This window comes from Triturus cristatus, chromosome 3_2 (assembly GCF_964204655.1).
Source record: "Triturus cristatus chromosome 3_2, aTriCri1.1, whole genome shotgun sequence".
Taxonomy (NCBI): domain Eukaryota; kingdom Metazoa; phylum Chordata; class Amphibia; order Caudata; family Salamandridae; genus Triturus; species Triturus cristatus.
Genome location: NC_140584.1, coordinates 510,492,787 through 510,508,128, shown reverse-complemented (window position 1 = coordinate 510,508,128; position 15,342 = coordinate 510,492,787). Strand labels below are relative to the sequence as shown.

At 38.9% G+C, this 15,342-nt stretch overlaps 1 protein-coding gene across 1 annotated transcript in view; it reads left to right on the top strand.

The window, feature by feature from the left end:
• The window catches only part of DKK3 (dickkopf Wnt signaling pathway inhibitor 3), a 281,398-nt gene that overhangs the window by 202,531 nt on the left and 63,525 nt on the right, over positions 1 to 15,342 (top strand). Inside the window, exon 6 of the mRNA XM_085648192.1 lies at positions 13,301 to 13,442. Coding sequence (XP_085504318.1) covers positions 13,301 to 13,442 — 142 coding nt within the window. The remainder of the gene's footprint in view (positions 1 to 13,300; positions 13,443 to 15,342) is intronic.

The following is a 15,342-nucleotide window of genomic DNA, read 5'->3' as shown; positions in this document are numbered from 1 at the left end:
TGCAAAAGAACATTTTCCAAAATAATATCTGTCAAAGAAGTCCACAATTGTTTGTTTTACCTTTCCTTGAGGCCAAATGGTAAGTTTAAAATCCTTTTTGAGTGAAATATCCAATTTTAATCCTTTTAAATTTTAATAATGCTTTCTTCCGATGCTGATTTTAGTATTTAAAATTTGGGTTTCAGAAAAATTGAGTAACAATTGGGTAAATCATAAGGCAAACGTTGCTTGAAAATCAATTGAGAATCATTACACAGTGTCCAACCTTTTTCACATTTAAGATAAACTGTGTAATGACCAGAAGTTATAGAAGGACCATCATGAAAAATTATTGCAACTGCTACAAAAGTTTTTCCAGATATAGATAATTGGTTGCCAACAAACTTCTTTAGTAAAGTTTCCAATTTTGTTCCATCAGCTCTACAACGTTGTACCATTAAAATTACATACTGTCCATATTTCTTTAAAAATAACGTTGACAACATTTCAGATTTACATTTAGAACATTCCATGTTGTGATTAGCATCTTTAACTAATTTACTAAAAGTCACTGTTTTACTTTCTGGTAATGGTAAATATATGAACCTTTCAGAATCTACATTACTACTGCTTGTGTTCATACAGTTATCACAACAATGTTCCCATGTATAAGAGACACCAAATAAATTTTCTACTTCTACTCCTTCATCTTCCAGTACCATCAGGATATACATCAAGAATTCCTGTGCATCTTGCTGGACATTTAGGTGCCGATTACGATCCGGTAAAAAAATTCCCCGTACGAATCGTATCCGGTCTTTTTACCGTACGAATCGTACAAGTGCCGTACAAACTGGCAATTACGATTCGCATGGGAAAAAGTCCATACGAATCGCATTGGGAATTATTCCCCACACGTCCTCGGGTCGGAAAATGTGTCCGACACGTCCACGGACGATTTACCGTACAAATGTGAAAAGTGAAGTCCGACCGCGGAATTACGATCCATCCTGTGCGTCCGATGTTACAACCGTATGGAAAATACACCGTCCGCACCGAACTCCCATAGCAACCATGGAGACATGTGCCCGCATACGCGCCCAACACTCCCCCCAGCCCTCCTATGTACGAGTCGAATCCCCCCCCTCCCGGCCCCCGTATGTACGCGCCGACCCCCCCCAGCCCCCGGACGTTCGAGTCGTACCCCCCCAGCCCCCGTACGTTCGAGTCGTACCCCCCGTGTATGTACACCCGTGTACGTGTCGTACCCCCGTGTATGTACACCCGTGTACGTTCGAATCGTACCCCCACCCGTGTATGTACACCCGTGTACGTGTCGAACCCCCCGTGTATGTACACCCGTGTACGTGTCGTACCCCCATGTATGTACACCCGTGTACGTTCGAGTCGTACCCCCACCCGTGTATGTACGGTGCGTACCCCCAGCGCTACGTCCGAACTGCTGTCGGTTCGAATCGTACTTCCTGGGTCGTGAAACGCTGCCTGAAAGCGTCCCGACGTCACGTCGCAGCATTCCCGGATCACATTGGTACGTATAATTTCGTCGGTCGGTGTTTTTTACGATTCGTACGGAAATGGTGTTTCCGTGCGAATCGTAATTCCATGTTTGTAAAGTTTTACAACCGGGTACGAGTCGGACGGAGAAAACGCTCCGACCGACGGTTCGTACCCGGATTTTACCGGATCGTAATCGGCACCTTTGTGTAAACTGTGTACATCCAGAACATACATCTAAAAGATTTCTAACATCAGAAGCACTTTCTATTGTATTTTTATCATTACTCAGCTTCTCATAAAGGAGACTCAGCAAAGAACAGAATCTTTTTTCATGATTTAGTATTATCTGCTCTTGCAAAGTTTCAAGATAAAATACAACATTCAGCACTACATTTGCGTAGCAGTTGACACCAGAGCTATTGTCAAGATGACAACCAACAACCTCTTCCACACTGTCCTTTTTCTTTTTGCTTGCAGTCACATCACTATCTTTTTGTTTTCTCTTCTGTACATCCTCATTACAGATATTCTCAAATCTCCTTTTCCGACAAACAACACGTTTTTCAAACACAGGATACTGACCTAAATGAGGAGCATAGCTTCTTCTTAATCTATTATACTCCTTTACACAGTTTGCATCAGCACTTACTTTCGAGTCATCAAAGTCTATCATGAATAAACCAGATAATTTTTTCACGCGTGACAAATCAACATATGCCATACCTTCTTTGAACACAGTAGACCCAATGTTTACAAAAGCACTATCAACAGTTAATCCTTGAGACTTGTGAATAGTTACAGCATATGCTAGAGAAATCGGAAACTGCTTCCTACGTACATATAAGTCTTTGACTAGCAAAAAACGAACTGAACAACGACTAATGACTTTAACCTCTTCAATCTGATCAAATTTTATTTTTAAGAATTCAATTCCATCTTTTTTCTGGTACTTTACAAAACCTACAACTTTACCCATAGCTCCATTCACTAAACCTTTTTCTACATCCAAATTGCGTCTTAAAATTACTCTACAGTTCATACACACGTAAAGATTCTTTTCCAAACCAGCTGTTTTTCAAACGTTTTTCTCCAGAGAATCCAATTTAGTAGCCAATTTGCCTGTCAATATAATAGTTATTCGTTCATGTTGAATTTTATCCACAGCTTCCAGTTTTATGATCTCTTCATTTTCCAATTTCAAAAGTTCTTGATTGAATACAGAGCATTCATGTAGTGTTGGCATTAAGCAGATTACAGTATTTTTTTCAGCAATTTTCTTGTATATTTTCTCTGGAACTATTTCTTCTGTTGTAAACAAATTAGTCAGCAATCGACTCTGTAATACTTTTCTGCCATGTTCTGTGAGTAGTTCAATTCTTATATCTTTCGGAATACTTGCATAGTCCTCATCATTGGCTTGCCTCATATTGGTAATGAGTTCCTTATACTCAAAATATGTCCAAATATTTACATTGCCTATACTTCCTAACGACTTTATCGTGTCTTCATGTGTAAGTGTATGGAATACCAATTGTCCTTTAACTGGAGTAAGTTGCAAAAGATCCCCAAAAACTATGGCGTGTTTTCCTCCAAATAACACGTCATACTCTGTCTTCAGAATTTGCTGCATTCTTAAATGCGCAAAGGCAAGCATTAAGTTTGATACCATGCTTACCTCATCAATAATGAGTACTTTCAATTTCTTCAATACTCTTGAAACTTCTAAGCATGCTTCTCCTGCTAGTTTGTGGTACTGTATTTTGTTCTCATACTCTACTGGTAACATTAGCAAACGATGTAAGGTAACTCCTTTTATGTTATACGCTGCTAACCCAGTTGGAGCAGTAACAACACAAGACAAAATGGAATCCATTTTCTTCTGTAGGTAGCTTCTAATTACATTAATTAAGAAACTTTTTCCAGTTCCTGCTTGTCCACTTACATACATTCTCATTGGTTCAAAAGATGTGCATGAGCACTCTTTCTTTTCATGTAGTAATCCGTGATCAATTTTTTTCCTGACTTCTTCATAAATTAGTTTTTGTTCTTCATTCAGTTGCTGCTCCAAATATGTTAAGTCTACTAAATCTTCCTGAGCTTGATTCATAGCTGTTTCCACTTCATTCATGGCTATTGCTGCTTCATTTTCTACGATTGGTTGTCCTAGAGGATCTTGACTGAATGTCCCAGAACGTTGACTGTCTTGAGAACTGTCTCTAGCTACTTCAGCTGCAATTGTTGCTTCTTGTTCAATTTCTTCATTTAACATTTGAACATAAGTTGTGAAAGTACTGCATTCTATGCTGTCTTTGCAAGCATTGAAGGAATCTTCATAACTCTGAAATTCTGCAAGTAGTTCGTCCTCTGAACGCCATGGTTTAAACAGCTGCAAAAGTGCCAAGTAGTAAAATTCCTTTTTGTCAGGAGTGTCGCAACTCAGCTTCCGGTGATTTATCAAACTTCCTTTTGTTTGCTTCACCAAACATCCCTCCTCACCACTGACTTTATATTTTCCATTGTTGATATCTTCTGTGGCATTCCGTTTAAAAATGAAGTTCTGCAGCACTTCATAGAGACACATGTTCTCAAGATGATGACTTTTGTTTGGGTAATATGTGTCCAACATATTTGTTTTCAAAATGTCTGTACTTTCTGGTTCGAACTTTGCTAAATATTCAATTTCTCGAATAGATTTCAGTACCCGATTTCGCATTCCTGCAAGGCCAAAACTTACCCAAATTATTCTTCTGGATTTCGAGTACAGACTTGCAGATGATAACCTATCTGAGCATTCGTAGGATCCAATTTCTCGATGCGATAACATCTTTAAACTGAAACTGTATAGCTTCTTACTGACAGTCTTCTCGTGAGAAATCTCTTCCCACATCTCCTTCAATTCCGTTTTCTCAGATTTAGTGATGTAAGATGTGACATACCGAGCAACAGCAATAGAATTGTCAGCCACATACTGTATATCCATGTTAGCATTCCACATGGATAAAATGACTGGGTTGTAGTCATTTATATATTTTGCCTCTTCTTTTCTTCTTAGGTTGTAGGTATTCTTAGGCGATTTTCTTATAATAGTATGTTGCACAGCTGACATAAAACTGTTTACTCTTCCTTTTGAAAGAACAGGTTGTGGAAATCTAAATCGACATTTTGTGTAGAATTTATCTTTACTCTTGTACTTTCGTCGACAGTATTTTCCACACCGATGACTTTGGAAACGTAAAACTTTCTCTTTTATGTTTTTCTCTTCTGTGCTTTTAGGTATAGCACATGTTGCATATCCTTCAATGAAAGGTAAAACTGCTTCATCAGCATCTGTTCCAAATTTTGGGGCATCCTTGATCTACAACAGCATATGAATATGAGAAGCACCTCTTGCTTGGTACTCTTTTCTCCAAAAGAAATCCACAACTTCTCCAAGAGGTGGATTTTTTTTATTGCAGATGAAGGACATCATAGCCTGAAATCTATGATTGAAATATCTGCAAACATTAACCGGATCTAATGAGCACAATTCTCCTGCTGTCTTGTATTGGATGTTTTCAATGTTTGAATTTGCCTCTCGCAGAAAATCCAGTAAATCATCTCAAGCGTACTCAGCACAGCTCAGGGTAAGGAACCATGTAGGAGTTCCTAAATTCCGTAACATACACTTCAATTCTCCATGGTGTCGGTACCAATATTCATTAGTTCCACGCTGACAAACTATCAAATTGATCAATTGAGATTCCAAATGATCATCTCGCTGTTGCACTTTGTTGAGAAAGTCCTTTGCTGACACATTATGTAGATGTACTCCAGTTTTCAAAATGTGATTTACTGCATAAGATAGTGCAGACAAGTCACTTTCAAATAAAAGATGGAACAAATAAGGAATACTTTGACGAAATCTGGGATCTTCTGCATATAATCTTGTAGTCCGATACTCCGAAGCAGGCATCTGTACTGGACGTTCATCATATCGTCCACCTTCTCCTGTAGGAAACAGTTGGGGAAAACAACGAGCTTCCAAGCTCTCGTCCCATACACTCACAGGAGTTCCTTTTGCCTTCTTCATCTGAAACAGATCAATAGCGTTTCCCATAACTTCTTTAGAATGAAGAGGATGTATGCTGAAATGTTCATAAATTTCTTCTTCTTTTGACTTATCCACTTTTTCAATTTGCCCAGTTGGTATTCCTGTGTCTTCTAGTATTTCTTCTTCATCTTCATCCATATAAATGGCTTCATACCATTTATAATTTTTTTTCAAATACAAATCTGCTCGTTGTACTTTTCGTACATCCACCAGCTCCTGACAAATTTTCTTATTCTTTGTTGGTACTCCATTAACCAGAATAACTAATGGTTCAGTTTCCAATCTATCTGCATCAATTGTTTCCATATTTTTTTTCAAATCCAATGGCAAATAGACAACTCTTCCTTTTAAACCTCTTTGTAAATCCGAAGGAGGTAATTTACCTGTTTTTGGCTCCATACGCACTATGGTCTGAAACGGATGGACACATTGAATGAGTATAGACTCATACGTATTTAAATCAGAAAGTTCTGGAGGAATATCAACCAATTCTAATTTATTATGTACAGCTCTTGCTGGCATTCTATGTTCTTCTAACTTGTTATAACAGTATTTACAAATACGCTGATCTTCACCCAAATCAAAACAATTTTCCAGAAATATATATGTTGCAAAATCTTTCCACTTATAATTATCTTCATTTTCACTTTTTTTATACAGATCAACATTCCTTGTTTGAATTTTGTAATGGCTTCTCCGGCAACAAATACAAGTAATATTTGGTCTTTCATTAGAGATGATAGCAAATTTTGTCATTTCATCTTCAAAATTTTTACTAACAGTAAGTTCTACATTCTCTTCCACATTTTCATCAATAACTGTGTCATTTTCTGCACTTTCTTGTTCTGGACCAAAGTAACAAAACTGAATCTCATCAGTAACCTTCACTACATCTGATACAGATCCACGGAACAGAGCATTATTCAACTCATTCAACTTTAGTGCTGGACTTTTAGCAAAATACAATGTTCTCACAAACTTTCTCATTTCAGTATGATGAACAGCCAGCATCCTAAAATGGTGAAAAACACTTTGACACACTTTCCTAGATAGACAAGCCAGAGAATGTCCTTGCAAACCAGTATTCTCTCTCACTCTGCATGGATCTAGTCTTTGAAGCACCTTAATTTTCTGTTTAACACTCTTTTTACTATATTCTCTTAGAAAGTCACGTAATTTATCAATAGATTCCTGACGCACAGTACAAATGCTACTACAATTCCAAGTGTACACTGGGGCTTTAGGACGTCTCCCCATAACCTCATCAGCCATCACTTCTTCCTCATTTCTTGGAACCATTTTCTCCTTTTCCATTACACAACCATCCTTAACTTCATATGCTCTACCATTGGTGTCAACTGCATGCAACAAACTATTACTTTGAAGATAACTCTCTTCATTAAAAAATGGTTCAGTACTTGAACTATGCTTCCATTCTCCTAAGAACACTTTACAAAAGTTATTTTTTTTTACTTCTCTTTTCCTTTTGCTTTGTGACTTCATTGCATTGACTAATTTATCTAATCTACGCATCCTGTTCAAAATTAAAACGAATAGTTTTTTTTTTATTTCTAATGCCTTGGTAACAATACTTTCAATTAATTTCTTTTTTTTTTTTAAATTTGGTTTTCTTCTTATATTTTTTCACATCCTTTAGCAAATTTAACATCACTCTTCTCTGAAACATTTTTCGACGAATGTTTTTAAAATCTATTTTCCGTGTTAAGTCACTCTTTCTGACTTCTGAGTCTACATTAGCATTTTGTTTTTGCTGTCGACTCTGTTGTTTTGTACTTGAAACACTGTTTGAATTTATCTTTCGATCATTTTTTTTTTTTGGAAGATATTTTTTAAAAATTCTTTAGTTTGCTTACCAGAAGACTTTTTCTGTTTTCCAACACACGCTTCTCCTCCTATTTGTTTTTTACCAGTTGTCTTCAAATATAGTTGTTGTTTCTTTTCTTTTCTCTTTCTTGACTTTATAGGCATCTTTATATTTTTTCACTGTTGCTCAGCAATACCTGCAAAAAACTAAAAAAAAATACCTTTATGTAATTTTAATTCATTACAATTTTTTTTTCAACTTTTCAAATCCTATCACATTAGCTGATCCTTTCCTACGAGTCCAAGTCTTACAAAACAAGAGAAACATGAATTAAATCTCTGACAACAATTCCTGTGTGCACACAGACTCATGGTGTGATTCTAGGCAGAAAACGATATTTGATTGGCAATTTGAAAGCACATTTACTTCTGTTGAGGAGCAAATGATAATTACTGTGACAGCCTGACACATTTTTCTTATATTTTAGAGAAGCAGAAAAGAGCACATGTCCTTACACCTATTTGAGACCATTACCATGTGTTACAGGGTGAGTGATTAGACTAGAGCAAAGGAAAAGAGCCTTAGTGACATTCAATCTGTTTGCGTTACACACTGCTATCTGAAACACAACACAGAGCTGAGTATTATGCATGGGAGTGTAGGAGAAGCTGCTGCATGTGTGCAAAGAGTGTGTTTCTGGAGACTGTGTATTGTCAGTTGCAAGAGAGATCTGCATGGAGACTTTTTCAACTGCATGAAGACTGCAGATATGTGTGTAAGAGTACATGTTTGGTAAAGGTTAATTGGAGTTTTGAACATGTAGGAACTACCTCACCCATTGCAGGAGTGGAAAGAAAATCTACCCTGTGGTTTTCAAATGTGTTAGCATTTGCCTCTCATTTGTGAGATAGTGATTTCTGCTGAGTGCTAACCATCACAGTTGAAGAAAACAAGCTGCCCTTTTCCTGCGAGTGCAAGTTTTACAGAACAACAGCAACACAAATTAAATCTCTGACAACAATTCCTGTGTGCACACTGTCTCATGGTGTGATTCTAGGCACAAAACAGTATTCCTGGGTGATACCAGGCCCTTTCCTGAAAGTGCAAGTTTTACAGAACAACAGGAACACAAATTAAATCTCTGACAACAATTCCTGTGTGCATGTTGTCTCATGGTGTGATTCTAGACAGAAAACAGTATTCCTGGTTCATACCAGTACACCTTAACTTATGGTGAAGACAAACTCCATAATATCTTTCAAGTTCAAGGCACTTAAATATCTTCCTTAACATAAAATGTAAAACACAACTTTTAAATTGGTAGGAAAATGTACCATGCTATTTTCAAATGTGTTTGCATTTGCCTCTCATTTTTCAGATAGTGATTTCTGGTGAGTGCTAAGCAACACAGTTGAAAAAAAGAAACTGCCCTTTCTTAAAAGTGCAAGTTTTACAAAACAACAGCAACACAAATTAAATCTCTGACAACAATTCCTGTGTGCACACAGACTCATGGTGTGATTCTAACCACAAAGCGATATTTTGTTTGGCAATTTGAAAGCACATTTAGTACTGTGGTGGAGTAAGTGATAATTACTGTGACAGCCTGACACTTTTTTCTTATATTTTAGACAAGCAGAAAAGAGCACATGTCCTAACAACTCCTTGACACCATGACCATGTATTACAAAAAACAAGCTGCCCCTTGCCTGCGAGTGCAAGGGTAATAGAGCAAGACCAACACAAATTAAATCTCTGATAACAATTCCTGTGTGCACACTGTCTCATGGTGTGATTCTAGGCAGAAAACAGTATTCCTGGGTGATACCAGTACACCTTAACTTATGGTGAAGACATACTCCATAATATCTAACATGTTCAAGGCACTTAACATAACATAAAATGGAAAACACAACTTTTAAAGTGGTAGGAAAATGTGCCATGCTATTTTCAAATGTGTTTGCATTTGCCTCTTTTTTGTGAGTAACTAATTTCTGCTGAATGCTAACCATCACACTTTAAGCAAACAAACTGCCCCTTTTCTGCGAGTGCAAGGCTAACAGAACAAGAGCAACACAAATTAAATCTCTGACAACAAATCCTGTGTGCACACAGACTCATGATGTGATTCTAGGCACAAAACAGCATTCCTCAGTGATACCAGTACACCTTAACTTACAGTGAAGACATACTCCATAATATCTTACAAATTCAAGACAGTTAAATTTCTCCTAAATCACAAAATGTAAAACACAACTTTAAAACAAGAATGACAATTCTATTATTTATATCAAAATACACCACATACTTCCCCTCTCAAACTCATAACTCACCTTTAAAATTAATTAGTTGAGAAAGAAATGTGGCACTCAAACAGCAGATTATCAGAGCCAGAATCTCAGAGCTGTACACCTCTCTCCTCTCTCCACAACCAGTAAATGGCAATTTTTCCCTCTCTTTTTTCACACACATACATGTTAATGTAAAATCACAGTCCTTCCCACATTTTTTCAAATGGAATCACTCATTTCTATTGGTTGCAACTTTCAACCCCTTTCCAAATCATCCCTTCCCCCAATATGACTTCTGCCTGCTACCATAGCAACAGGTCATGGAACACTGGTGTGAGCAGAGAGGTCAGAAGTTCAGCACACAATGTTTCAAATCCAAAGAGCAAGAGTGCTTGACTTTTCAAACCTAACAGCAAATCCAAAGTAATGTTCAGTGGGAACACATTTTTCTGTACCAATCCAAAACATGCTTTTAAAAATGTAAACATACAGCCTAGTTTTAACTGTAAAATGGTTTAAATCAGCCAATGAGTTCTTTTTATTAAAAAAAAGTATGTATGCCTCCATTTTTCAACTGTCTTTCTTTTCATATTGCCATTCTACTGAAAGACACCTCCTGAGTGCATCCTGTTCTCCTTGGAAGATGTTCACAGTGTGGATTGTAGGTCATAGCTATGTCTTCTGGAGTGAAAAGTATGCAGAAAAAAAGAGGTATTTTCAAAGACCTTGCTTTGCCAAATGTAGACATTAAATGGATTGGTCAGAGAGGGTTAAAGTGGCACCAATTAATGCCTTTGGTGAAAACCTTTCTACATCTCCCACAGCCTAACCTTATTATTGTGCACTGTGGTGGTAATGACCTAGGCACTTTAATTGGGGTAGGTCTGGAAATGCTTATTAAGGACACCTTTCTGCAATTGATGTCACTTTTTCCACAAACTGCCTTTGTATATTCTAATATATGCCACAGGCAAAAGTGGAACTGGTCCAACCAATTTTGTCCGCAAATTGACAAAGCAAGAAAGCACGTCAATAAGTCTGTTTCTGCTTTCCTCAGAGACTATGGTATGGGTTCTATATACCACAACAACTTGCGTTACAACAGGCAAGACATTTATAGAGGAGACGGTGTACATTTCAATGATGAAGGGAACAGAGTCTTCCTCTTGAACTTTAGACTCTGCATCGGTACTTTTCAAAGACCTTGCTTTGCCAAATGTAGACATTAAATGGATTGGTCAGAGAGGGTTAAAGTGGCACCAATTAATGCCTTTGGTGAAAACCTTTCTACATCTCCCACAGCCTAACCTTATTATTGTGCACTGTGGTGGTAATGACCTAGGCACTTTAACTGGGGTAGGTCTGGAAATGCTTATTAAGGACACCTTTCTGCAATTGATGTCACTTTTTCCACAAACTGCCTTTGTATATTCTAATATATGCCAAAGGCAAAAGTGGAACTGGTCCAACCAATTTTGTCCGCAAATTGACAAAGCAAGAAAGCACGTCAATAAGTCTGTTTCTGCTTTCCTCAGAGACTATGGTATGGGTTCTATATACCACAACAACTTGCGTTACAACATGCAAGACATTTATAGAGGAGACGGTGTACATTTCAATGATGAAGGGAACAGAGTCTTCCTCTTGAACTTTAGACTCTGCATCGGTACTTACTTGTAGGTACCGAAAAACACTCAATAAACACAAGGGCTCTTTTTAGAGCCACCTAATATCTAAACAGTTAAACTTGATTTTTATTTCTATTTTTTTAAATGTTTTTTTTCGGGTGCGCGCACCTCGCAATGTTTTTTAAAAAAATTAAAATCTTTTTTTTTCCCCTTCGTGCTCCTACTGTGACCCCCTGACAATGGCTAGGGGGTCAAGAACTCCCTACCCTGCCCCCTATTCACGATCTCCACCTTTCCGTTTCAGTGCGACAGACAAAATGGCGGCCGATACTTCCTGATTTCGACCGATTCTAATGTTTACTGACATCTAACAACCAATCAGAATTACGCTCGCGCATGGCAGGGTGCGCGCACAGGGCTTGCACAGTGCGCGCACCCTGCGCTCGTATAGATATTGATATGCTTTTAAATGCTATTTTCTCAGGAAATACTGAACAGATTTACACCAGACCTGCGAAAGGCACTTCCTTGACCTTATGGCTACCTCTCTGCCAAATTTCAAGTAATTCTGTTCAGCCGTTCGGGCTGTAGCTGTGTCTAAAGGTCCTATGGAAAAATGCATGGGGAAAACGCGTTTTGGGACCCCCCTTTTTTCTCGGCCCCTTGACGAATCACCCCGAGACTTTCAGAGTAGGAGCTGAACGGAGCGCCCCATTAGTTTTGAAAATTTCGCGAGGATTCGTCAACCGGCGCCAAAGTTATTCAAAATAGAATTTTGAGATTTCCTATGGAAACACGATCCTAACTATAACTATCTACTGGCGACCGCCAGTAGATAATATATATATATATATATATATATAGAAAATAGACAAATTCTTCCACATACCATCTTCTAAATAAGCAAGGCATCCAGAGACTGTTCATGAAATGATACTATGTTGCCAAAAAGGCCCTGTCCTCCTAGTAAAATACTGCACTACTATAATTGCCTACCTAAGTATAATCACAAAAGTATTCTCAAACAGGGTTGGTTTTACACATGGCATTCACCACCCTGAAATTCTTCCTGAAAACAAAACTTAGAGCACAGTAGCCCACGTTCTGAAAAACTAGGGAGAAGGCAGTAGTAGCACAAGTGCAATTCCTCTACTACTTCTTCACCACACCCAACTTGCCTTTTACCAGGCCACGAACCCTGCTCCTTGCTAGTTTGTGGACTAGATGAAAACATATGAAAGACGATATGTAGAGCACAAGATGGTACCCAGAGCATCACTGTAAATTTTGGACAGAGTTGTAGAATGTGGGGATGCCTTGTTATGAATTGGAGGAGAAGGCAGCTGGAGGTGAAGCCAGAATGAAGCCAGATGCATTGTCAGGTCCAGGACATGCACTGCAAATGACGGATGTCCACAAAGTTAACTCTGTTATTGTCAAGCCGCTGGCGTTTCCTTGGCCACACTCAAACGCACTGAATTACACCAGAGTGAGCCAGAACCATATGCTGCTAAACGTCTTTTAAAGTGCATCAAGGTGGGCGACATGAGCACTGTGTGGACAAAAGGAGAGGCGCTTACATTAAAAGTGGGGGCAGCGGAAAAAAAAGGATTTTGTTTTAAAGAAAATGCAGCATTTGCACGTTTTGTTTTAACCCTACACATGTACGTGGTATGCAATTTATAGTGTAGAGAATACACATGTATGTTTAGGATAATATGTTTATTTAATCTACACATTGGGTATACCTGTAAAACTCAAAACACTTGTAGATTGACAACATACTGCATACAGATATAAATCACGCATGCGGTAATTTGCAATGTTTTATGAACCAGCCCAGTGTTCCCTAAATACCATCACTATCCACTGACTGGATTTTTTTTCTGTCACCATTGAGCTTTATTTCGATCTTATTCCTGTCTGTCCCTATTTTTGCAAAATGGTCTTCCTTTTGTCTTCCGGCCAGTGCTCCCGAGATGGGGAATGCTGTGATGAGGAGGTGTGTGCCTGGGGTTTCTGCACCAATGCGATCACGAAAGGGGAGAACGGCACATTTTGTGATTCACAACAAGACTGCAATCCCGGGCTGTGCTGTGCAGTGCAACCAAGTAAGCTGTTTATTCTTCTTGTCTCTACAAAATTCTTCTTTGAGACAGATGCCTTTTTGTTATTGCTAGTGAGCGCACTAAAAATTAAAGAACCACTTTTCAACTAGATGACTCCCTGAATGGTCTCGGAAACTGTAGTGTAAGGCAATTACGACGGTCTAAAAGACTAACACTAAAAACAAAGTGAAAATGATAAGGAAAAATACTGAATAGGCTACAGCATGTTAGATCACTGACAGATGTAAAAAATGCCTATAACAACAGAGATAAAGACCTATGCTGTGAAATAATTTAGAGGGTGTATCTAAACAAACATGGAAGTTAAGATGGTAACTGTCAAAACTGAGAATGTACCATTTCCAATCTAACCATCGCATGTTTCATTCCCACATGTTTTCAGGTTTAGTCGCTTGTGGACTCTGTTTTGTTGATAGGTGACTAAGAGATGGCTAGTTGTTTTGTTGATGGATAACAGAGACTCGGGTGCTCTAAATGGAACTGTAGCCTTCGGGACCGGAGCCTCATGCTAATGAGGAAGCGGTTATTTTCACTGGCGGCGCTATTACAAAATATGGACTGACTTATCAACATATATTTGGTGGAAGAATATTAGATCACTGCTTTTCCTACCTGAAATATATGATCAGTTTCAATATAGCCCACAAGATGTTATGTTTTTCTGTCCAATGTTAGAAGTGGAGTCTCTAGTTGACAGAGGTATGCACCCAGTCCACGTAGGGACCCACAATCCTAGTCAGGGTAAGTGTAGTAAACACTAAGAGGCAGATTTACAACCACCTTGCGACATCTTTACGACACCGTTGCGTCACTTCTGTGACGCAGCTGCGTCGTAAACAATGCACCACTATGCAACATATTTACAACGTGAAGCATCTAGTGAGATGCATCATGTTGTAAAGCCCTGCGCTACATTATACCTGAGTCAAGTATAATGTATGCAGGGTGGGCGTTCCGTCGCAAGGAAGCCTTGTAAAAGTGACGCAGTGAAATCTACAAGATTTCACTGAGTCACTTTTACGACCCCGCTGCGTCAAAACCTTAGGCCTGCTTGAAGCAGGCATAAGGAGTGACGGCGCACAATAGGTATAGACCGGCCCTGAGCATTGCTGGAGTTGTGTCACGCTTGTGACACGACTCCAGCAATGCGCAGCCCTTAAGACAAAAGATGCGACATGCATCTGACTATCCTTGCGCCACAGTGCGCCACATTGTAAATGCGATGCATCCGTGGTGGCGCAACAGTATTTCAACGTGTCGCATCTTTACTGGTGCATCCCTGCTAATATGCAGGGATGCGCCAGTCCTTGTAAATCTGCCCCTCAGTTTACCTGTGCTCACTCTCGGGTAGCTTGGCTCAGAGCAGAAAGGCTAAACTAAAGAGGCAATGTGTAAAATATTTGTGCACACACACACAGTGGCAACACCACAAAAGTACTCCACACCAGTTTAGAAAAAGAACCAATATGTATCTGATTAAAACAAGACCTAACCAATAAGAATCCAAAATACAAAAATCAAAATACAAATTCTTCAATATTAAATGCAGTTCTAATACTCAAACACAATAGCTCCAGCTGTGGCTATTACGACGTACTTGACGAAGTTGAATCTCAAAGTTTGGGGCCGACACGAGGAGCTATGGAGTCGTACAGGCCCTGCTTAAAGTACCTTGGAAATTATGACAAAACAAAGACATCAGAATCAGGCGTCATGGACTTCGATGACGCTGTGCTCAAGACTCTTGTGGTGGTTCTTCGGAGGCACAGCGGCTGTGTCGGGGCCTGCATTGCAAGTTGCGCCGTTGCGTTCAGCAGACACTATGGCTTTGGTGCAGGCAGCGACGGGTGTCGAAGTGCAGCACCGATTCGAAGAGGCACTA